At 36.7% G+C, this 21,214-nt stretch overlaps 1 protein-coding gene across 4 annotated transcripts in view; it reads right to left on the minus strand.

Annotated features, from left to right (window-relative positions):
- Positions 1-21,214, minus strand: part of GAS2 (growth arrest specific 2) — an 84,111-nt gene that overhangs the window by 25,148 nt on the left and 37,749 nt on the right. For 3 of the 4 annotated variants that reach the window (XM_032690380.1, XM_032690379.1, XM_032690381.1), the window contains exons 5-8: positions 17,363-17,395; positions 15,784-15,847; positions 11,102-11,246; positions 7,673-7,780 (exon numbers count right to left, since the gene is read on the minus strand). In XM_032690380.1, the coding sequence (XP_032546271.1) occupies positions 7,673-7,780; positions 11,102-11,246; positions 15,784-15,847; positions 17,363-17,395 (350 nt within the window). The remainder of the gene's footprint in view (positions 1-7,672; positions 7,781-11,101; positions 11,247-15,783; positions 15,848-17,362; positions 17,396-21,214) is intronic. The other variant, XM_032690382.1, reaches the window with a different exon arrangement.

Here is a 21,214-nt window from a genome sequence, read left to right on the forward strand (position 1 = left end):
CAACCCTGTAGGTGAGATAATGCAGCCCTTGGACTCTAAAAAAAAAAATAATAATAAAAAAAAAATTTTTTAAAGTGAACAAAAACCAAAAATAAAAACTCAGCTTCCCCCTGTCTCGCCAGGAAGAGTGGGCATCTCACAACTTCTGTCAGGAAAAAAAAATCCTCATGGAACAGACTGGTTGATAAATTCTCTGCCATACAAATCATGACTATTCTCATTAAAATACAATGTTCTATATTTCAACATGATAAAGAGGATTTGGAAATACAACATTTGCTACTTTTCTTCTGATCAGAACTAGAAGGCAGCATGGAGGACAAAGCCAGCAATCTCCTATACAGGATGAAATCCTACTGTGTTTATTTATTGTAAAAAGTCCTTTATACCTTCACTCACATCTTGCATGTTGCCACAGAGGTGCAATGGAGCTTGAAAACAAAATACAGTAGATATAAATCGTGTTTAGTCAACAACATGAATGCTTACAAAGTGTACCTGGACACAACAAGAGGAAAAAGCCTTGCTTTCACACTGACAAGACAATGACAAAGAAAGAAAACACATTTTAAAATGCACTTTAAACTTTTTCCTGGTATTTTAGGATTGGAAAGGCCAAACCACATTGCATTAAATATTTTAAAAGTCTACACACCAGTTTTGTTAAATCACGGCCAACTCAGTTCTGTGCAGAGCCATCATTCCTGAGTCAAGATGTAAAGCCCAGCTGGAAACTACCAGGTAAGCAAAGAGTTCTTTAAGAGGATTACCCTGAAGCTAAAGAATATTGTAATAGATAATCAATGCACTTTATGCCTGAATCCTAAACGCCAATGAGAATCTCTTATGAACAGTGCAGAAGTTTTGGTTTACTCATGCCACCAGCTCCAGGTAAGCTGCATTTATTGTCTTTTCTCTAGGTGGCAGCATAAGTTATGTTTACAGTATAAAAATATACTGTAGACAAAGGATATCATAACAAAGAATCAGGTTGGTTTTCTCCTTTTTGATTAGCATTGTATAGTAATTATCTAAAACGACAGTGAAGAATATCAACTTAAATTCACCCCCTAAAATATTGTAGCATTCCTCTACGAAAGATAGATGTGCTTACCTTAACTGGGTTAAATATTATTCACATTGGTGTCATACAAGACCTTTTCAGCTCGTCAAAAAAGCTTAAGTGAGAAATGCAAAGCTCAGTGCTATTCTTCTTAAAGAGCAACACCACAAATAGCTGCATCTCCATTTCTAAAAAATGTTTCACTGGTTCTAAACTGCAAGCACAAATTGCTGTCCAAATCAGTGATGTAGAATATATTATTGTCTAGTAAACTTTAAGTGGATTCTTACAAAATGATCCATCTATTAAACAGAAACACAACTAGAAAATAACTGAACAAAAAGGAAATACTTTCCCCTTTCAATATTTTCAGTATAAACTTATGGGACCCAATCTGTGGTTCTCAACAATACACTATAAAGGCTTTTTTATTTTGAAAACGCTTGTCTGTAGCCTAATGGTGGAATAGATCAGCAATGTATCAGTGCTCTTAGATATGCAGATGCCAGTGCAGTACCTTTCGTATGAAAGGAGTTACAGAAGCAGAAAAAGGAGAGGATGGGAGTTATATAATTTAGTCTATTTTTGTACTCTCAGCATTTTAGGAAAAAAGGTCTGAAATAATGAGATTTATAACACATATATTTAAGCAGCTTTGTTACTCATCTTTATTTACCTTTAAAGCACTGACAATTTTTTTGGTATAATTAATTACCACAGAGAACATGCTGCTGGCACTGGTGTGCAGGGTGATTTTACCCTGGCACGTTCCTGCCAGAGAGGGAACTCAAGCACCTGGGGACATCTTTCTTTGCCATTTTCAGCTCTTGCAGGCACCAGCTGCATTAAGGGCACTCCAAAGGCTTCCCACACCTGAACTGCATTGCTAAGGAAGTCAGCTGGAATTTGTGGGTAATGCTTTTAAAGATATTACACATAAAGCTTCAGAATACTTTACCCTGGCCTCCTCCCAAGGGAGAGTTCTCTTTCCACTGATTTCAGGGAATGTAATATTGTTATAACTTCATCTCTAGAAGTTCAAATGATAAATACCTTGGCAGGAAATTGCCACAGGTGTATTAGTCATTTCAAGAACTAGAATGTGACACTTCTTTAAGATGCATTACACCCAAAAAACGCACAACACAATTTGCTAAAGATTTTTCAGATCTCCGAGTGGAGCTCTCACCGTGCAATAATGCATCGAGGGAGACACTGGGAATTAAAGAAGACACAATATTTGATTGTCCACAGAAGGAGGTCACTGAGGCAAACAGGTCTAAGCTAGCAAGAAAAACTGCAGAACTACTGCACAGTCTGTCAGGTCCCCTGAAACATCTCTGACATGCATTCCCACACATGCATTTTGTCAAGAAGTTTTCAGCCAAGTCTAACAAGAACTTCATTGGTGTGAAAGCAAAAAGGAGTCACTCTAACACTTTTCCATTAAATTAGCAGCTAAGAATTTGATTTATGAAGGTTTTTTTGCAAAGAAGTTCACAATGAATCCTTTCAAAGTTCTAGACACATAATTAACATGAATGGCCACACAAATGCAGCATATTAATGAAAAAAAAATATAGAAAACTAAACCAAGAAGGGCAAACTAATATTTATTTAATTTCTGGCATTTTATTGTTTGGCCTACCCTCAGTGAAAGTCTGTCAACCATTTAACTAGAAATGTCAAGGCTTCACACGAGAGTGGAGCTGTAGCTGCTCTTGTATTGAGTGCAAACACAGCATCTCCAAGTACAAAGTGATCAAAGAGGTGTCCCTGGGCTTCTGGCTCCACAGAAGCTTCTAAACCTTAGTAAGAAAAGCTCGAGGCAGGAAGGGGAAAAAAAAATAAGAAAGGAAGGGAGAGGCAGGACAGAAAGTGCAACTGTAAGAACAAGCAAGCTGCAACTTAAGCTGGAGGAGGGCAGGGTCTGCCCGATGTCAACAGAGTAATGTCAGAGTATAAAAGAAAATAGATTTCCTGACCCTTCTGCAGGCAGTATTTAACTCTGGTCACCCCACTGATATGTTCTGTATCCCTGTTTGTCCACAAGCTTTTGAGTCTTGTGGAGTGAATTTTACTGGCCCTTTAAGGACTTTTTTTTTTTTAAAAAACAACCAACAAAACCTGAGAGAGCTGAGAAGAACTCCACAAGTAAGACTGAAATGTGCCACCAGCTGGTGGAGAGGAATTGGCACATAGTAAAGTGTCCAGCTGAAAGGTCTCCAAAACCACCTTACATTTGGGGCATCAATTAGGGCTGGACTTTAGGTACATCTTTCCTGAGGTCTTTTGCATTCTTGAGTATGTTTGTCTACAAACATAAGGAGACTGAGATTAGAAGCCAAAGAAATCCAGTGTGTTTTCAGAATTCACTCACAAGATCCCAGGCATCCAACTACATCTCCCTTGGAGTTGGCTTCATTAAAACTCCCCATCTGCCTATGATTTTGACTTTTTTAGACACCCTTGAAAGGTATTTGCTATGGATAAAGCTTAAGGAAGGAATTTCACTGCTAAAATGGTAAACTATTTTGCAGACTGGAAGTCAATGGGCCTGGGAAAAGCAGAACAGATGTTAAAATCTTTGGAATAAGGAAGAGAAAAAAGCCAGGAAAGTGATGCTGAAGAAAAAACCCCAAAAGACAGAAGCACACGAAGCAAAACCTATGAGTACAACTTATGTATTTAGATTGGAAAGGCAGAACAAGACATTTGAGTTCTTGAGAACTGTATAATCAGATCTGCTTTCTATTTCCTCTCATTTCCAGTTCTTATATGACATATATCCTCCCTACCTGGACGGTTTGGAGTCTAATGTGCTTCTGTGTTTACACACAAGTACATTTTTCTCACCAGGAAGAGGCAATAGTGCACAACAGACTGTCTGCAGAGTGCTATTATATATATAAACATAGATATTACACACACATGTGTTAGTAAATCCCAAAATAAAGTTTCTACACAGGTGCTGTAGCAGATAAATAACACCTTTCATTTCCTAGGATTAAGAAGGAAAAAAAAAAAAGCATTGAACAAACATTTTGTTACTACCATAGCAAAATAATGCTAAGTGATATTAATTATTAGAAGTACATGTAAGAGCAACCACATACTTATCAACTGGCCTTCAAGATAGAGAACATCTATCTGGGAAAAATTAGAAGCTTTAAAGCCAGGCTGCATTATATCATCTAATGTGACTCTAGTTGCATGAAGAAATAATTCTTCACTAATTTTGGTGCAGAACCCAAGGATTTGATTGTTGTCACAACAGATGTTTCTGAGAGAAGCTTGCTAGTTTGTGGGAAATGTTTATACTTACACCTATACAATGTAACAAACATGAGATAACCAGAAATAAGAATTCTTGTCACTGAAACTGTTGAAAAAAGTACTTTTTTTAAAGGTGTGACTGACATTTCTTGCTATAAAAATCTCTATTAATCTAAATGACTCCTGTGCTGCCTTCTGCAAGTAGTAAGCATTTCAGACTCTATGAGTCTCTTTCCCAAGTTATAAAACATATATTTGTTCAAGTTTTCATAACTTGTTATTCTTTAGTTTTAAAAATAGGCTTATTAATTCAGTTCCAATTTGAAAGACTAAGGCATAATGGTAGGATGTGAGAGTAAACAGGGAAATAATTAATTGTATATGGCACACATACAGAGATCCCACTAATTGTAAACCAATGTTTCAGTTTTAAATAAACTGGTCATTTCATTTATCTGAAGTTATTAACATAATCCATTACTGTAAAACATGTCTTCCATCTTCTTTGAGTAGAATTTAGATTCTTTCATTTCTATTTGGGAGGAAAGAAAAAGAACTCACAAGCAGATAATTTTTTATGTAAAATAAATTTTTAGCATCTAAGTCACCACAGCATTATGATTATTGTATTCAGTTTCTATTTTACAGAATTATAAGGCATAAACTGAAAATGATTATGCATGCACAAAGAACTGCTTTTGGGACACTCATTTTTATCAGGAGATTTAAGCATGTTATTGTTTTCATGGATTTCCATTATTCCATTAGTTCATAGATTCACAAGGGGTTTTTTTCAATTTAAATATTTTCCCGTGTTAAAAAATTACTCCAGCAATTTTAATGGGACCATTACCTTAAGAAGTTACTATGATACAAGAGAAATTCTGAAGGACTGTTCCCCCTCTGTTTTGCTACATATTCCAAAGGGTCTTTCTCCTTAGAATTAGATTGACACATGTAACTTGTTTTCTGTGATTTTTTTGTGTGAAATCTATGTTCAGCTACATTTTATTTTTCTTTGCTGTTCCTTTTTCACTTCTTTCATATACAGATATAAATTAAAAAAAAAAAGGTACTTGGGACACTTTTTCTCCTGCTTTTGTTTGTTTGATTGTTTGGGGGTTTTTTTCAGCAGAACTTGCAGAACTAGAACAAAATTTTTACACATATAATATTATTAAATAATTTCTGAAAAAAACCCCAATCTTAATCATCAATGAATAGATGTCAACTCCTACCACATGGCATACTCGTAGAATCACTGAAATTATATAGGTTTTAAGTGCTACAGAGGTTACTGGAGAAAGCTAATAGACTAATAATACAGTTTTGGGTATACTAAGCCAGCATAAAACAATGGAAGTGTTGATCTCAATTCAACTGGAACACACTGGATTGCAAACAAATGGCATTTATATGGCTGTGTCACGCTGTGTAAAGAACATATAACGTAGGAGGAACCATCTCAGTGGCATCAAACAGGGTGGCCAAATATCAACAAAATTAAAAGTCAACTACACATCTGAAGTGTGCTTTTTCACAAGTGTCCACAGGATTCCAAATGAAGGCTAATAAATCTACTCATGTACACGATAAGAACATGTAGAAGGAAGAGCAAAAAACTTACCATGATCCAATGAAGAGTTCCAAAAAGAGGTTCAAACCAACCAAAACCAAAAGACAATTGACTTTTAAAACTTAGGAATATGGACTTGCTTCCACCAAAATTCATGGCAAGTTTCCATTAATATCAGTTTGGCAGGAATGACCTCTAATACTGTAGTTTAATATCTAATCTGTATTACTGGGTTTGTTTTTTTTTTTCTCAATTCAATTTGGAATGTGGCAGCATGATATGAAAAAGGTGTTGTTTGCAAACTTGGAATGAAATATGGCATGGACTAGACCACAAAATAAAGAAGCCAGCAAAAGAGAATTTGACACTCACCATTCTGGTAAAACTCAAATTTCTCAAAACTAGAAGATTAAAAATACTTCGATGCTGTTTTTTGAAGTTAAAATCGAAAGGAAGAAAATGTAAGTGTTAAACTGTGCCAGATTACTGAGGTCTTTGGTTAATGATCATTACCTTCTTCAGTCATTTGAACCTAGTAATAAAGCCAGTACTTAAATATACTGCAGAATTAAAAAAAAAGGTCTCACTGGCTAAGAACCAGAAAAGCTATAAATCCTTCATACTAGCATGTTAAATCTCAGACTATCTGCGAGATTTAACAAATCCTTTATTTCTTCTTCTTTCTGACCTGTTACTGAGTTAATTGGGAGTTCTCACTCCTTTTTCAGCACAGTACTTACACGTGTTCTCAACTTCACACTCCTGAGAAAACCCGAATCCTTATCTAGATTTGACTTCATTGCAAGTTATGTTAAGCATAAGTTTATGACCCAACATGTTTTCTTGAACTAGGAACTTGACTCCTACAGTTGGGAAGGAGTCCCTCTGACTTCTTTCGTTCTCATAGGTGCTAAATCCTCAGTTTTATCAGGCCACAGTTATGTGCCTTTAGCAAAACAGGGATAACAGTTACTTGAGAGCAAGAGCTACCCCTGTGTCAAGTCGTGGCTCAAGAACAGTGCATGTGGAGAGGAGAATGGAAAGAAGCAGAGCACAAAACATATTACTGCGGAATAGCAAGATTAGCATATTTTCAATCATTATTACCACAGACATAAACGGAGATTAAGAGGATCAAAATTAAGTTTGGAAAGCATAGCTGTGCTAAATTCTGCCAGCTAGTAATGCTAGCAAATATTTATACTAATGATTAACTTTGTGCCACGGGAATTAATACTCTACATACAAAGTCTGAAATACAAGTCGGGGTTTGGAAATATCTGTTAATCAAATTAAGTACTATGGACATTAATGTTTTGGTCATCCTACTCGAGCAATATATCTTAGTCATGATTTGGCAACTCAATGATCATGAAGTCTTTGATCTGTTTCCTGACCTGTCAAATAGTATCAGCCAAAACAAAGTGGAAGAAAGACTGTTTTAATGCAGTGGATGTGCTTTCAAGACAAACTGAGAGGAAGTCATCATGTCCATTTCTGAAGACTTTTCTTTTGGTTTCCATTTATCAAAGAGAGAGCAAATTCAATGACCTAAAGTCAGAAGGATCTACCACATCTTAACAATTCCTTGGCTCAGCTAACATGCTGTAGTTTATTTATTCCACAACAGTGTCCTAAAAATGAGTCAGTGCTGGTTAACAACAAAATACTTTCTCCTCTTAATCAGTGATGTAATTTTCAAAGGGGAAGGTAACAGACACTAGCAACTCACTACAAAGTAAAAATAAAACCTTTACCCTAATAAAGAGGATCTTCTCTCCAACTCTGTATCTTCCCTGTGAAAGACGCTCCACGCAGAATTTATTAGGGCATTTACAAGGTGGATCCTCAGAAATGTGTTTAACCTGGGAAATACAGAAGTTATTGACAGAAACTGTTTAAAATAGCATGTGTAGTAAAATATTCATTAAGATATTTGTCATATCTATAACATAAGTCTTAATTGATGATATTTTTCTTAGTTTTTCTTAATTTTCTTAATATTTCTGTAACCCTAGAAAGCACCCTATGGTGCTTCCAGTATCAACAATTATTTAATAGCTGTGATGAGTTAAAAATGGAGATGAACGTCACACAGTTCAACATGAAATTTGTTCTGTTTAACTGAAGCCAAACAGTTCCTTATGCTCCAGACCAAACTCTTGTAGACATGTTCTCAGTATTTTATGGTGAATCCACTCAAAGTGCTGGTAAGTCTAACAGGCAAAAGGAAGATGTCATAAAGATACATTCTGTCTTTTAAATATATATAATAAATACAGACGCATCTTCCTCATCCATAAGAGGCCCTGCCTCTTTCAAATTGTGCACTAACACCTTAAAAAAACCCATACAGAAAATACCGTAACATAATCATAAATTCAGGCCAAGACACTCCTCAGAATTTCCAACTACCCTTTGATGATGTCCCCATTAAGGGCACAATGCAATCAAGGGTAATTTAAAGGGGCTTCTAGTCCATTGTCAAACCTACCTACCTACCTACCCTCCGAAACAAGGGCTGAGAAAAGACAGATGAAAACCACTTTCCTGCTTTTTAATAACTGCATCAGCTCTGCTCCAGCCTCCTTGGTCTTGCACGTGCTACCAAAGGCACGGATGTTTACTAAAAGTATATTTTTGTGCTTTTCAGTGATGGGAAAGTAGCAGAGGCATCCATGCCAAAAGAAGAGATCTGGTTGAGAAACCCTTACTTGACATGCAAATTGCATGGCTGCACAGAACAGCAAGAACAAGGGCAGCACTTCCACATCCTGCACTTTCCTGGATGAATGGTGACCTAGTACACCCGTGTCAACCAGTGCAAAATGCCACAGGAACCTGTAGATTTTTTTTCCACTTCAAAAAAGTATTCCAAAGACATTCTTAAATCCAGTTTGGAAACCAAGGCCTGTAAAAGCAGCCTGAGGTCCAGGGAAGGATATTGTCAGAACAGCTGAAAAATGAAAGTCTTACATTGTTTCATAACAAGAAAAAATATCTGGGCAAAGCTATGGCACTTTGATAGGTGTTTTGATTACTGTGAATAGATGAACACAAAAGGCTTCTGAATTACAAATGTTTTTCAGACCTACTTTAAGAATTAAGTTATAGTATGTTAAATAAGCCAGAAAGAACATAAAAGGTAGGCAATTATTGTTTCTATGCTATTGAAACCAGCCCTGTTGAGTGATTTAAAGGCTTTCCAATTATTTCTGAAATTATTCAGTTCTGTTATCTGAATAGCTTTATTCCTTTGTGGAGGTTTTTCTTATTCTTAATGCTTTTGTTTTGTTGTGTTTTGTTTTTTTTTTTTAAATCAGGGCATAATGTTTTTGTGAAAAAGAAAATAAATTAAAATAACACTTAGCAGAGGAACTCTACGTGTATTTTACACACACACAAAAAAAAGTGTTTCTCAGGTATCAGATGAGTTGTCCTCGGTTTTAATGAATCACGATTTGAATTTTAAAATTAGTTCCTCAAGTGATCTTATCAACATGGGTGAGAGTTCACCAGTTCTGGTGAATCAAACTATTTAGACAGCCAATGTACAACAGGAACAACTTGCATGAAGTCGGCAGTTGATGATTTAAATCCGAGTGCAGGTTGCTGAGGATGAAAAAGGTGTATTGCTGTATTTCTTGGAATGCAGTACTAAGGCTGGATTGTGCTGAGGGACCTATTTGGCAATGGCCCTCTGAATACTGTTCAATTATCAGGGATTTCTGCCACAATACCACGTGGCATTTATCACCTCTGGAGACACTTGAAATTCGAAGCTGAAAATAGATAGTATGAACCACACCTTAATGCTGCGCCTATCACAGTTCATCTAAGCAAGCAAAAACCTGGAGTAGCTGAGCCTAACAGGCTCAAGGCTGTTTTGAACTGTGTAAGCAAAGTAGAGCCTTCTTCAGCCTCTGGAGAATGAAAGTGAAGAGATTTATACCGGTGTGAAACAGAGAATAATAAGACCTTCGCTGCTGATCCTGCTATTGGGGCTTCCATTGCCTTACTATCCCAAAGGACAGAGGAGTATTATTGAGTGGAATTTGGAAATCAAATAAGGAAGCAGGGGGAAGAATTATATTCTATTTTATTTTGTGTCTGGACTATACGAGCACTGCTGCTATTTTATGGTGTGAGTGTCTGGGGCAGTGTGGGTCAGGAATCTAGCTGGATGAATTCCATTCTGTTTCTATCCCTACTGCTTTCTAAATTAAAGGACGTGGTTTGAGACAACCTTCATACTCTCTGCTCTGTTTCTACAAGATATGCAGTCACCATGCTCCTTCTACACAGAACTGTTCTTTCTCAATGCTGTTGAAACATGAGTGCTTTCGCAAAGTTAAGGAAGAAATGCAAACCAAAAAATTTTAAATGCAATTATATGCATCAAAGAAAAAAAAAAAAGAGTGTTTCAATAAAATGAACGAACATTATATTCCATCTGCTCTTTGTAACAGGAAAGTGGCACATGGATTTTTCAAGAAGTGCTTTGTAACTCCCAGGTGGCACATCTACCTCACAATGTAGCAGTTACTATGGTAACTGCTTCTTTTTACAGGCTAGATTTGTACTTTTCAAGTTTAACCTCTTCATGGTCTCAAAATGTGTCCTTTTCATCTGAATCCAGCTGTTTCAAATGAACCCCTATGGGTTTGCAGCAGAGAAATGAACACTCAGTATGCTGCAATGAGTTTAATGAAATTCAAAACAAGATGCTTTTGTTCTAACAACGAGGAAAACAATGCTTGGTTTTTTTACAATGTGAGAAACATGCAGAACAGCAGCATAAAAATTAGTCTGAAATATCTTAGAAGTGTTTGTTAACATTCAATACAAGTCGGTAGGAGCCAGATCCCCTAGTCCTGACTCAGTCCTTCCTCAGACAAAGCACCAAAGTGGGAGTTGATGAATAAGAAGTAGAGCAGCAATAAGAAGAGAATGTGGCCCCCAAGCACAAAGCTAGGCTAAGCTGCAGAGCTCCTACACAGTGTGAGGAGTTGGGGTTTTTTTTCAAGCTTCCAACATAAATAATTGTGATAAAAAAACAAATTAACCCTATCAGCGTGCAAACGTTCAAAATACAGTGGAATGTTAAACTCAGGTTTGTGTGTGCTTTGCAAGTAAGTGCATATCAGAACAGACCAGATAGGAAGAAGCTTCCTCCCACAACTTACAGCATCATCCAAGAGTTTCCCTGTGCTCTTTTTCCCAGGAGACTTTGTTGGTGATGGTGAAGGAGATGGGAGGGGAGCTGAAAGTGTTTCCTCTTGTTCAATTTCTTTTTCTAACTTTATTAATCCAGGAGGCTCCACCCCAAACCTTTTGGAAACATGCAAATAATATATTACTAGTTTGCATAAAGTACTGCATATTTTAAAACAAAATGATGGAAGGGATTTCTACTTTCTGTATTGCACTACCATGCAATAACAGAATGGTACATTCATTAATAAACATGTATAAAATATATCAATCACTACTGCCGTTGTTTCAAATTAATAGAGAAAATGAATTTAGATGGAGTCTCTCAGTTAATCAAATTTACAGGAAATACAGGTTTTTTCAACTTCTCTGTCTGATCACATAGATGTTGGTGAATAACTAATTTATGAACAACACTAGACCTCAAAATTGCTATATCATACAGGACAGAGTCAAGCTCAGCACATCTGCCTTTTTTTTTTAGTTTTTCTTTTCTTTCCAAACAACATCCTTTCAAATTACTTGACAACTTATATTTTGTGTTAGTATTTTTTGAAGAAATCCAGATGAAAAGGGATTAAGGCTCATCCTGGTCTCAGCTATTGCACTAAATTTATGGATAAATAAACAGAGATATGGCCACTATTTTTCAAAATTGGCTATTGCTTTTTCTACCTGATTTTTGACAGCCAATCTTCAGATCTCAGTTTACAGCAGCCACAGACTTTAAGATCCAGCTAAAACCAAACACGTGCAACTTCAGCATGGAGCAACTCAAAACAGAGCCCTTGGAGAGCAAGGCTCTTTTTGAAAGAGCTTTTGAAAGCTTTATGGCAAGTGACTGAGTTGGTGTCTCACAGCAAGCAGCAGAGCTTTTACACCTCAGAAGTTTGAAAGCCTATCCCATTTTCCTAATCATTGATAATTCCTTTTTTTTTAATTTTATTTTATTTGCCAACACTGAACAAAACACAGAAAAATGGAGAGAGTTCTTTTTCCAGAGAAGGATTTTAGCTTGGAAAAGTTATCATGCCAGGTAGACTTCTCATGGCAAACTACTTGAATAAATGAAACCATATTTTCTTCTGTAGCAGAAATGTCCATAGTCCAGATGCAGAACTATCTAGGTAAAGATTTGGACACTAAAATATTGGGCAGTAACAGATATGTATCATGAAAATCTAAGCTAAATACCGTAATAATGTTAGAAGTGTACAGAGAAGAGGCACAAGCCCATACACCAGCTTTTGTGGTTTTCTGATAACATTTAATTTAGTCACACTGCTTAGTAAATTAATATAAAGGAAACTAAGAACCAAATCTGTGCTTGTATTGGCCTCTAACTGGTGCAGTCTCCCTAATGAAAAGTCAGCCAACACTGAGGCAAGCACTTATATACAATCCATTGACTTCCTGTCTGTCTGCAGATGCTGACAGGCTGTAAATCATTAAATTCCTACTGGGCTCTAAGCCTGCTCCTGCATGCAGCCTTACTCATCAAATAAAACTCTTTCACTCCAAGCAATGCTGCTTCTTTGTTTCTACTGCTTTTCATAAATTTCACTTTTTGTCTTTGGGACAGATTTTTAAAGCTCCCTGTGCTTCCAGTATTCTGAATTCCTCTGGTGAAAAGTTGGAAAATAAAATCAACTAATAAACACGCAGGCATTTTTTTTCCACATACTGAATCAACCTGAAGCAAAGTTGCTGGAAAGCTCAAAGTGTAAAACCCACATCTTTTCTGTGAGGGGTAGAGGTGCAAATTCTGCTCGGGAAGGTATGCTGAGAATTTCCTTTTGTGCTCCTTTCTAGCCTGGCCTCTCACAACTACAAATGAAGCAGCACTGGACTGTAACATGATCTCCTCTAGACTTCTTAGAGCACCACTTTCCATTTTTAGTATGGTAAAATTGAATACAATAGCAGAAAGATCTTGAAATTGCTCAACAGTAATTCCAAAATACCTGTGGGGGTTGTTTAACCGCCCAGAGTTTAACAGTTACCCAAGAACTTCATTTTTTATGCAGAAAAGATAATTTAGCTGTTTTCCATTGTACAATCACTGACTTTCAAATACTTTGGGAGAATGCTGGACCTGTGCAACCCACTGTAACAGTCCTGTGTATTGTCAATTTTATCCTGTAGGACACTTCCCTCTCTCATAAATCTTCTCACTGTATCCACATGACATCTGCCAGTGCACACAAGGGCCCATTTTAGCTATTGAAATTTTGCAGATGACCTCAGAATTTTGTTTTCATAAACAACTGAAATCCAGGATAATTTATCAGGCAATTCTATTTTTATTAGTATCTGGGCTTTGAACTGCCACTCTTTGAGCCAAGTGGTCACACCGGTTTCCCACTCACTGTGCAGTCCATCCATCAAGTCCATCTGTCTCGAATTTGGCTAAAAGGACACTAAGAGATAACATGCTAAAAGCATTGCTAAAGCAAAGGTAAATTATCACCTTTCTCCCTTCCTCCACAGAGTATCTGTTGAATAGGTTCAAGTTTAGCAGAACAGAGCTCCATTCTATCTCCTCCTCAAACAATCCTCATTCTTGCTCATTTGTGCCTCAATCATAAGCCTATTTGCATTAAATAGAAAGGCTTAGGTCGATTTATGGGAGTTACAGACCCTGAAGACTAAGAGTTATCTAGCTGGGCAAAGTGTGCCAAAAGCTGAATCCTTGTGAGGAGTAAGCCACTTTGAACATATCTTTCTGCTTCCAAAACAGAAACGGAAAAGTAAAAAGTTCTTCAGTATCTCTTACTCTTTTCGTTCTTTAAAAACAGACCGAGGCACCTTTTCAAAGATCTCTGCAGCTCCTGTTCTCGGAAGCAGACCCCCAAGAGTGCGAACAGACGCAATTTGCTTTACAAAGCAAGCAGACATCTGACTCCTCTCCTCCTTAAAGCAGCACAACAGCATCAGTTTAATGTCTGCTTTCCTACACTTAGTGGAGGCAAGTATCAGTTATTCTCCTTTCCCATATAGTTCTAGTTTACGTCAGCTCAGGCAAAATCGGGATCCCATATTTGGTTTTCAACTATGTTTAACCTGATGTTCCACTTCAACAGGTTTTTTGTGCAAGATTATAAACGGGTGTTTGTTTGTTCCTGAAGAGATACTAGAGCAGGAACAAGCAGACAGATACATGTTATTTGACCCCTAACCTATAAACAAAATTAAAATATAGAAACATAAATACAGAAACATAAACACAACACATAAAATACATCCATGATATATGATAATACAAGTATAAAATAAAATACAAATATTTTAAAGGCAAAGGGGTAGAAATGCATAATAAATGAAAACATGGTTTATTTATTTTTTCAGTGTTTCTTTTCATGTTTGGAACAGAAAACATCCGGAACATGGAAGCTTAAGACAAATATAAAAGGGTAAGATTCAATTTTCATTCCCTCATAGATCTGTTGAGAAATCAAGTCTCACTGCAAAATGAGATTAAATCTAACTCAACCCACTTTAGCAGAATCCAACACTGCCACTGACACACATTCCCTGAGGAAGCTGGATGCTGGATACAGGGAATCAACCTGGGGCAGACATTCCTGACAGCTGGGTGCTGGTGGCTCTCTCTCCAAGCTGGGGATCTTGAAAGCACAGTTTTTGGCTCAGGTAAATTAAGACTCATTACACTCCATTTCATTACACGCCTACTTTCTTATTCATGGGAAGGTAAAATGATTTGTTATTTCCATGTTGGACTGAATCCAAGTTTCACAGAGATAACAAAATTCCGGAAAACCGGAAATCTTTCTGGTCATTGCTATTCTTATGCAAGCTGACAGCAAGGGCTTTTCTGAAACTTGACCAAGGAACAAATGCCTAATTAAGCAGTTTCCCATGTGAGTTCATTCCCAAAATATGAATACACATAACACAATTATGACACGACCAATATTAATTCTTAAGCTAGGAATAAACAGGGGTCTCCTCCACACTGATTGTCACCACAAGGAATTCTTCTGAAATTAATGAAACTATCTGAATAGTGAGACACTCCAGTTGGATACACATGGATGAGCACAACTGCAATTTACATGCCAGACCGGGCAGCAGCACTGCTGTTCATGTATTTTTTAGCAAATTTTATGCACTACGTTGGTTAAATCTGCATCTGCAAAAAGGGAAAATCGTGTTCTAGTTACAGTCGTTTTGACTGTCTAGCAAAAGTCCCTGTTGTCTTGACATCAAAGACAACGTAATACAATGTACTGAAGGTCCAGCATGGTGACAAACATCTAGGTCAGATTTAGGTCATGTGAAGATCAATTTATTACCAGTAAAGTTAATTAAATCGCAGTTGTTTATAGAGAGATCTGACTGTTAGAAGGAGAAACAGCTCAAAGCTTTATTTAGAAAAAAAAAATTCAATTCTTTCCTCTCCTAATACAAGGATAGTCAACAAATACCTTCATTGAACTGATGGTACAGAGATTTCATTATATTTGTTAACAATGGCCGTCAAGATAGTCTTGAGTGACATCAAGACAACCATTCTCCTTGAACCTAATGAGCACAGAAGTTAGCTTGAGAAGTGCTGATTTATCAAGTCTCTCAATAGCCACTGCTGTCAAGAATGTAAATATTTCATCATGCTTTAAATATTTTCACCCACCTTGCTGCAATCCTTCCAAGTTCCAGCAAACAAAGACACACCTCTCTTGGCTGCTTGTGGAGTACTGGAAAAGGAAAATGAAGATGGAAAACACTGATAAATAAAAGCTATTTTAAAGATCTAAGTGATGGAATGGAACCTAATCATCAACATCTGTAACTCTTGACTCTGATAAGACTTAGTTTTCTTTGGCTTGCAGTGGAGTTTTACTGGAATAAAAAGGATGGGATTGAGTGGTTCTCAGAGTGCAGAAGGTTTAGGAAGTTTCATTTAGTTATCTAAATCACCGAGCAACTATTTGGGCTAATTGGTAATCTGCAAGCAATTCGTAACTATTTAAAAATAATCAAGAACTCTGGCAGAACACTTAAATTAGTCAAATGTTAAAAATAACATTAGAGTGATACTTTTCTTTCTACAAACTAAGAGAATTCATGTCCTTAAGATCACTATTTTTCTTAGCTGATTTAAATCACAAAAATAACAAAATTGCATTAGCAAAGATATCTTTCTATAAATTTGGTCCTGAATTTTTTTATACATTTCCTCTTAAAGCAAACGTGGAGCTAGAATGCTTTAGGAATTCAGTTCATCACAGTCAAAAATTCTGAACTAACTTCTTTACATGCACATACATATATGCAAGTTTTCACGCCTAGATTCCACATAGAACATGTAGTTTTTAAGCCTCAGAAGCAGCTCAGACACAGCAGAAACTCTCACCTGAGCTGTCCCACCTGAACCTGACATATATGAACCCCTGGAACTCTGTGTTTCATGGGCTTTCCTACAGATCAAGACTGCAACCATCACTTCGACCAACAGACATTTAAATAGCAATCAATAATTGTGTTTTGCCACTGGATCCGTAAGTGGTGATATTTTTCCTCTCCACTATCTACTCTTATCCTTTCCTTCTCTTTCTTTCTTTTTCTTACATATTTTCTAAAGTGATATCTTTATACTTTTATACTGTTGCATTTCCACAGATAATAACCAAAATGGCTACATATCTCCTTTCCATTGCAAATTGTTCTAAAATAAACCTGCCATATATGAAGTAATCTATTAACAAGAACCTCAGTTAACCTCACCTTCAGAGGTGGGTTATAACAATTATGAAATACCAACATAAACCAATATAACTTTTTTCCCCCAATGACTCCAATAGGTAATGTTCTGTAAAGGAGTTCAGCTAAGCATATAAGTAAAATCCAAAATCAGTAAATGAAGAAAGGTCTATGGCTGTTTGGATAATGAACTCCTCAAAACTCTAAAAAGAAGAGAGTAAAAATAGAAGAAAAAAAAAAAAGTCATTTATGTGTACATCATCATCTATTCTCCAGAAATACCTACTGCAATAAAGCCCTAATCTTGTGGATAAAAATCAGGTTTTAAAAACTTCAGCAATAATCAAAAGATTTGCACCTTACCCTTCAGACTGAATTGACACCAAAAAGTAATTGTGTATTTGTATAAATCATAAAAAAAACAAACACCAGCATCAAAACCAATTTGTTTCTAATGAGTAAAGGTCAAGACATCAGCTGTATAAACAGTTGGTAATCTAAAAACTCACCTAACTCAAATGCATGAAGCAAAAATACCATACCTGAAAAAGATATTTCAATGTCTAGTTAAAGCTCTGAAAATAATTACTTTGTTCTACGTATGAGACCCAAAATAGGAATCCACAGACTTAAACATCTCTAGATAACTAACACTCTGGGGCAGACCCTCAGCCTCTGCAACTCCAACTTCCAGCTCCACTGATGTGAATAAATGTAGAAGTGGTGTGAGTTGAATGCTCATCCCAATATCCTTTCCTAGTGTCTCTGTAGCCCTTTCAGGTGTATGCATTCTTCCTCTTTGATCTCATCCAAATATATTCCAGAAGTGAAACTGCAGAGCATGAAAACTGGAATTGTATTGCACTAGAAAAAATATTTTTATCCTTCAGCCATCTGTTACTAAAAATATAAATAATGCAATCTTGGACATTCAGCTATTCTCAACATTCTTCCTTGCCACAACACAGTAATTCCATTAAACATTTACCTTTACCAGTAATCAGTATTTTTAAAGTGTTACACTCGTGGCCCTAGAAATGTATTCTGCTGCTTTGGTTTTAAACCAGTTGGGACTGCCCCAAAATAAAACTCGATTTTAAGAAATAAGGCATTCCCCGAAATATAAATGGTAGAACCCGGGTTTGGAATAGTCAAAGAAACTCAGTTGTAATTCATACATATGCACATCTGATTAACTTTGGAATGGAGGAGAAAAAGAGAGGTTCAATGACTGTTCTTTGAAAAAAGATCCATAAATACAACTAGAAGAGAATTTGATTAAAACAGGTAAAACATTTTTCCGTCAATGCTCTACCCAAATAAAATTCAAGTCCTTCAGCAAATCTGACTCAACACAATCTAGACACATTTCATGCATTTCACACTGAACAATGTGACAAGGTGAAATTGTTGTTAGAAGATGAAGAGCTGTGCAGGCCATCACCAACCACAAAAACAAACACCTCCTCATCTGATAAGAAGACGGTGACACAGTGCTTCTGACAAGAAAATGTTAGCATTCCTGAGGACTATACAGCATATGCATTTGGGGACTTCAGAGACAAATTAATGTTGTTTTGTGTACTGCTGTACCCACTGGATGACTTGGGAAGTTGATAGATGTATCATAACAAGCAAACTATACTTCACTTTGCATCACAAATACAATTTTTATATGCATTTTCCTATAATTTTTCAAGCTTTCATGTAGGGAAGAAAAAAAATAATTCCTGGAGAATCATTGTTCAGTCCTCCCCTATCAAATATTAACAAGGTGAATTGTCCCAGTGGGTGATTATAAGCAAGTAGCAATTTGTAAATAGAAAAGACTCATGCATTATGCATGCATAAGATGCATCCATCTTGCTTGAGAATCTCACTGATGACACTTGCTTGACAAGAATGCCATGGGAAGGTTTAAAAATAGTGCATGCAAGTCCAGCTTATTTTAGGTGTCCTGGTAGTTATACAGACCCTTTTGCTTTCCATCTTATCTCTTCAAATGCTTCTTACCTGCTGTCCTCATTGCCTGCATCTTTTCAAGTTACCTCCAGCCACTCTTTCATAACAATAATTCCTTTTAAGCTCCTAGCAAGCTTTTATCCCTGCTCCTCTCTGGCAATAACTTTTCTTCACGCTACTTCCACCTTGTTGCTGCCCTGTTCTCCTGTTACAGGCCTTCCTCTTCTGTTCACTCACCCTGTGTACTGTGTACTGTTCACCACATCTCTGCATCCTTCACCACCCCCTTCCACAGGGCTCCCTTCCCAAGTGCCTGGATGCTACCAGGAGAAGCAGAGAGAGCAGAGGAGGAGCAGCCTCTGCTTTCAGCACTACCACAGCCTGGGACTGTGGGGAGGCAGAACGCTCGCTGCACGTGGAGTTCATGTATTTTCTGAGCATGTTTGAAACGAGATTTCACAATAACAAATGTTCGTGTCTTTGGTTTTGTTTGTGAGTTTGTGTTAGTTTTAAAATATTAGAATGCCCAGCCACAACACAGGAACAAACTTCTCACACTTCTCTGCCAAGTTTCAAATCTTGGCTCCCAAAATTTTTGTAAATCAGTTTTAGTGAAGTCAGTCTTCCTTCATAAACTACCTTTTTTTTTTTTTTAAGATATCAGGCATAGCTGAAGCAAAAAAAGTGAATATGATTTCTGTTTCTAAAGCATTCTTTAGCTCCCTAGAAGCAAAGAGTTTTCCAAAGTGGTTTAGTATTTATTATTATAGGCTTCCAATTGCCATCAGAATTCACACTAGCTTAGGAAAAGTCTTCCAAAAGGTTGGTCCTTTGATCCTCTTTCTATTGTCTCTCACCTTCTCCTTTAAAACTTTTTATTCTGATCCTACACCAGTCTTTTTTGTGGTTTTTTTAACTTTGATTTGTTCAAAACCCTCTGTCCAACCTATCTCAAACAAATCCTTGCTTCTGAAACAGAGTTATGCTATGACACACTTGTGTCTCCCCCTCATCACCTTTCAGCACAATCACTTATGGAAGTCTAAAAACAATTAAGGTATCAAACACAGGATATCTAAAGATAGTAAAGAATTCATCTAGAAGGAATATAGAGATCATCTAAACACTAATAATTTACTGGAATTCATTAATTTAAGATGTAAATGCAATGGTAATAACACAGTGTCCAGGATGCTTCTATAGTCCTCAAAATGAGACATATTCAATAATATTATGAGTGGTTTAGTAAAGTATTGTGAAAGATGGGACAAAACCTTATTCTGATGCAACTTCATGTGAATTTTTACATGCTGTGTAGAAGAACATGTGTCAGTGTAGAAGAACAGTCAAAACAACTCCATCTTGTATGAAATCAGATAAACTACTAGGGTAGTAATTATTTTAAAAAAACCTTTAAACCAGCAACATTAGAAGACAGATCAGAGGCGTTTATTATTTCCACTAAAACACTAGATGCTTTTGTTTAGGGAACCTGCCCATTAAATTCTAGTTGCATCAAAAGAAGTCCATGTCACATATTGTGTGTACACACTCACAGAATATACAAGCACAAAACATTAACACACCAACAGCATCCAACAACTCCCCAAACAAATGACACACATCAGCATGCTGGCACACTTGGTGGCAAACCCTTTTCTTGCCGGGTAGACTTTATCATGGAAGAGATGCAGAATAGCCACTGGTTCCAATTCCTATAATCATCCAACAACACTCCATTACCACAAAGAGTTCAGAACTTATGCTTTAAGTTCACTTAACTAAAGCAATCATAGAAAATCTTACCATTCTTACTATTTGTCCAAGCAGTTTTCTTCGAGCATTACACTCTTCAGGCTTGAGCACAACCATTACAAATATCTCCACCTAGAATGCTTTCATAAATAAAATTACCATAGCTGTGTGGGTCTGCTGCCCTAAAACCTACACAGGGGAACTTACAAAGTATACTTACAATGGGACCAGAGGAGTTACAGGCAGTGTTACTATTCTTACGCTGCAAAGAGTTAGTGCATCCTGTTGAGAGTCCTACATACAGGACAAATTTTGACCTCTGTTACATCTAAGAACCCCATTCAATGACACTGTATCTCAGGAGTTGGTCAGATGATCAAAATTTGGACTTTGGGTCGTATTTTTGGTATTTACAAAGCTAATTCCTTCTTCTTTAAATACACTAACTATAAAAATTAAAAAAAAATTGATAAACATGCTAAATTGGTCAGTGAGTACACAGAGCATGCAGAGACTCCTTCTATTTTGCAGGATTCAAGATCCCTTCATACCCTGTTGCTGTGATTTTTACAGATGCTTATGTCTTTTCTGCAGCTCATACAACAGGTACACAGCACCCACCTTTTCTTTGCAAAGGCATTAAC

Source organism: Chiroxiphia lanceolata, chromosome 6 (assembly GCF_009829145.1).
Source record: "Chiroxiphia lanceolata isolate bChiLan1 chromosome 6, bChiLan1.pri, whole genome shotgun sequence".
Lineage (NCBI taxonomy): Eukaryota > Metazoa > Chordata > Aves > Passeriformes > Pipridae > Chiroxiphia > Chiroxiphia lanceolata.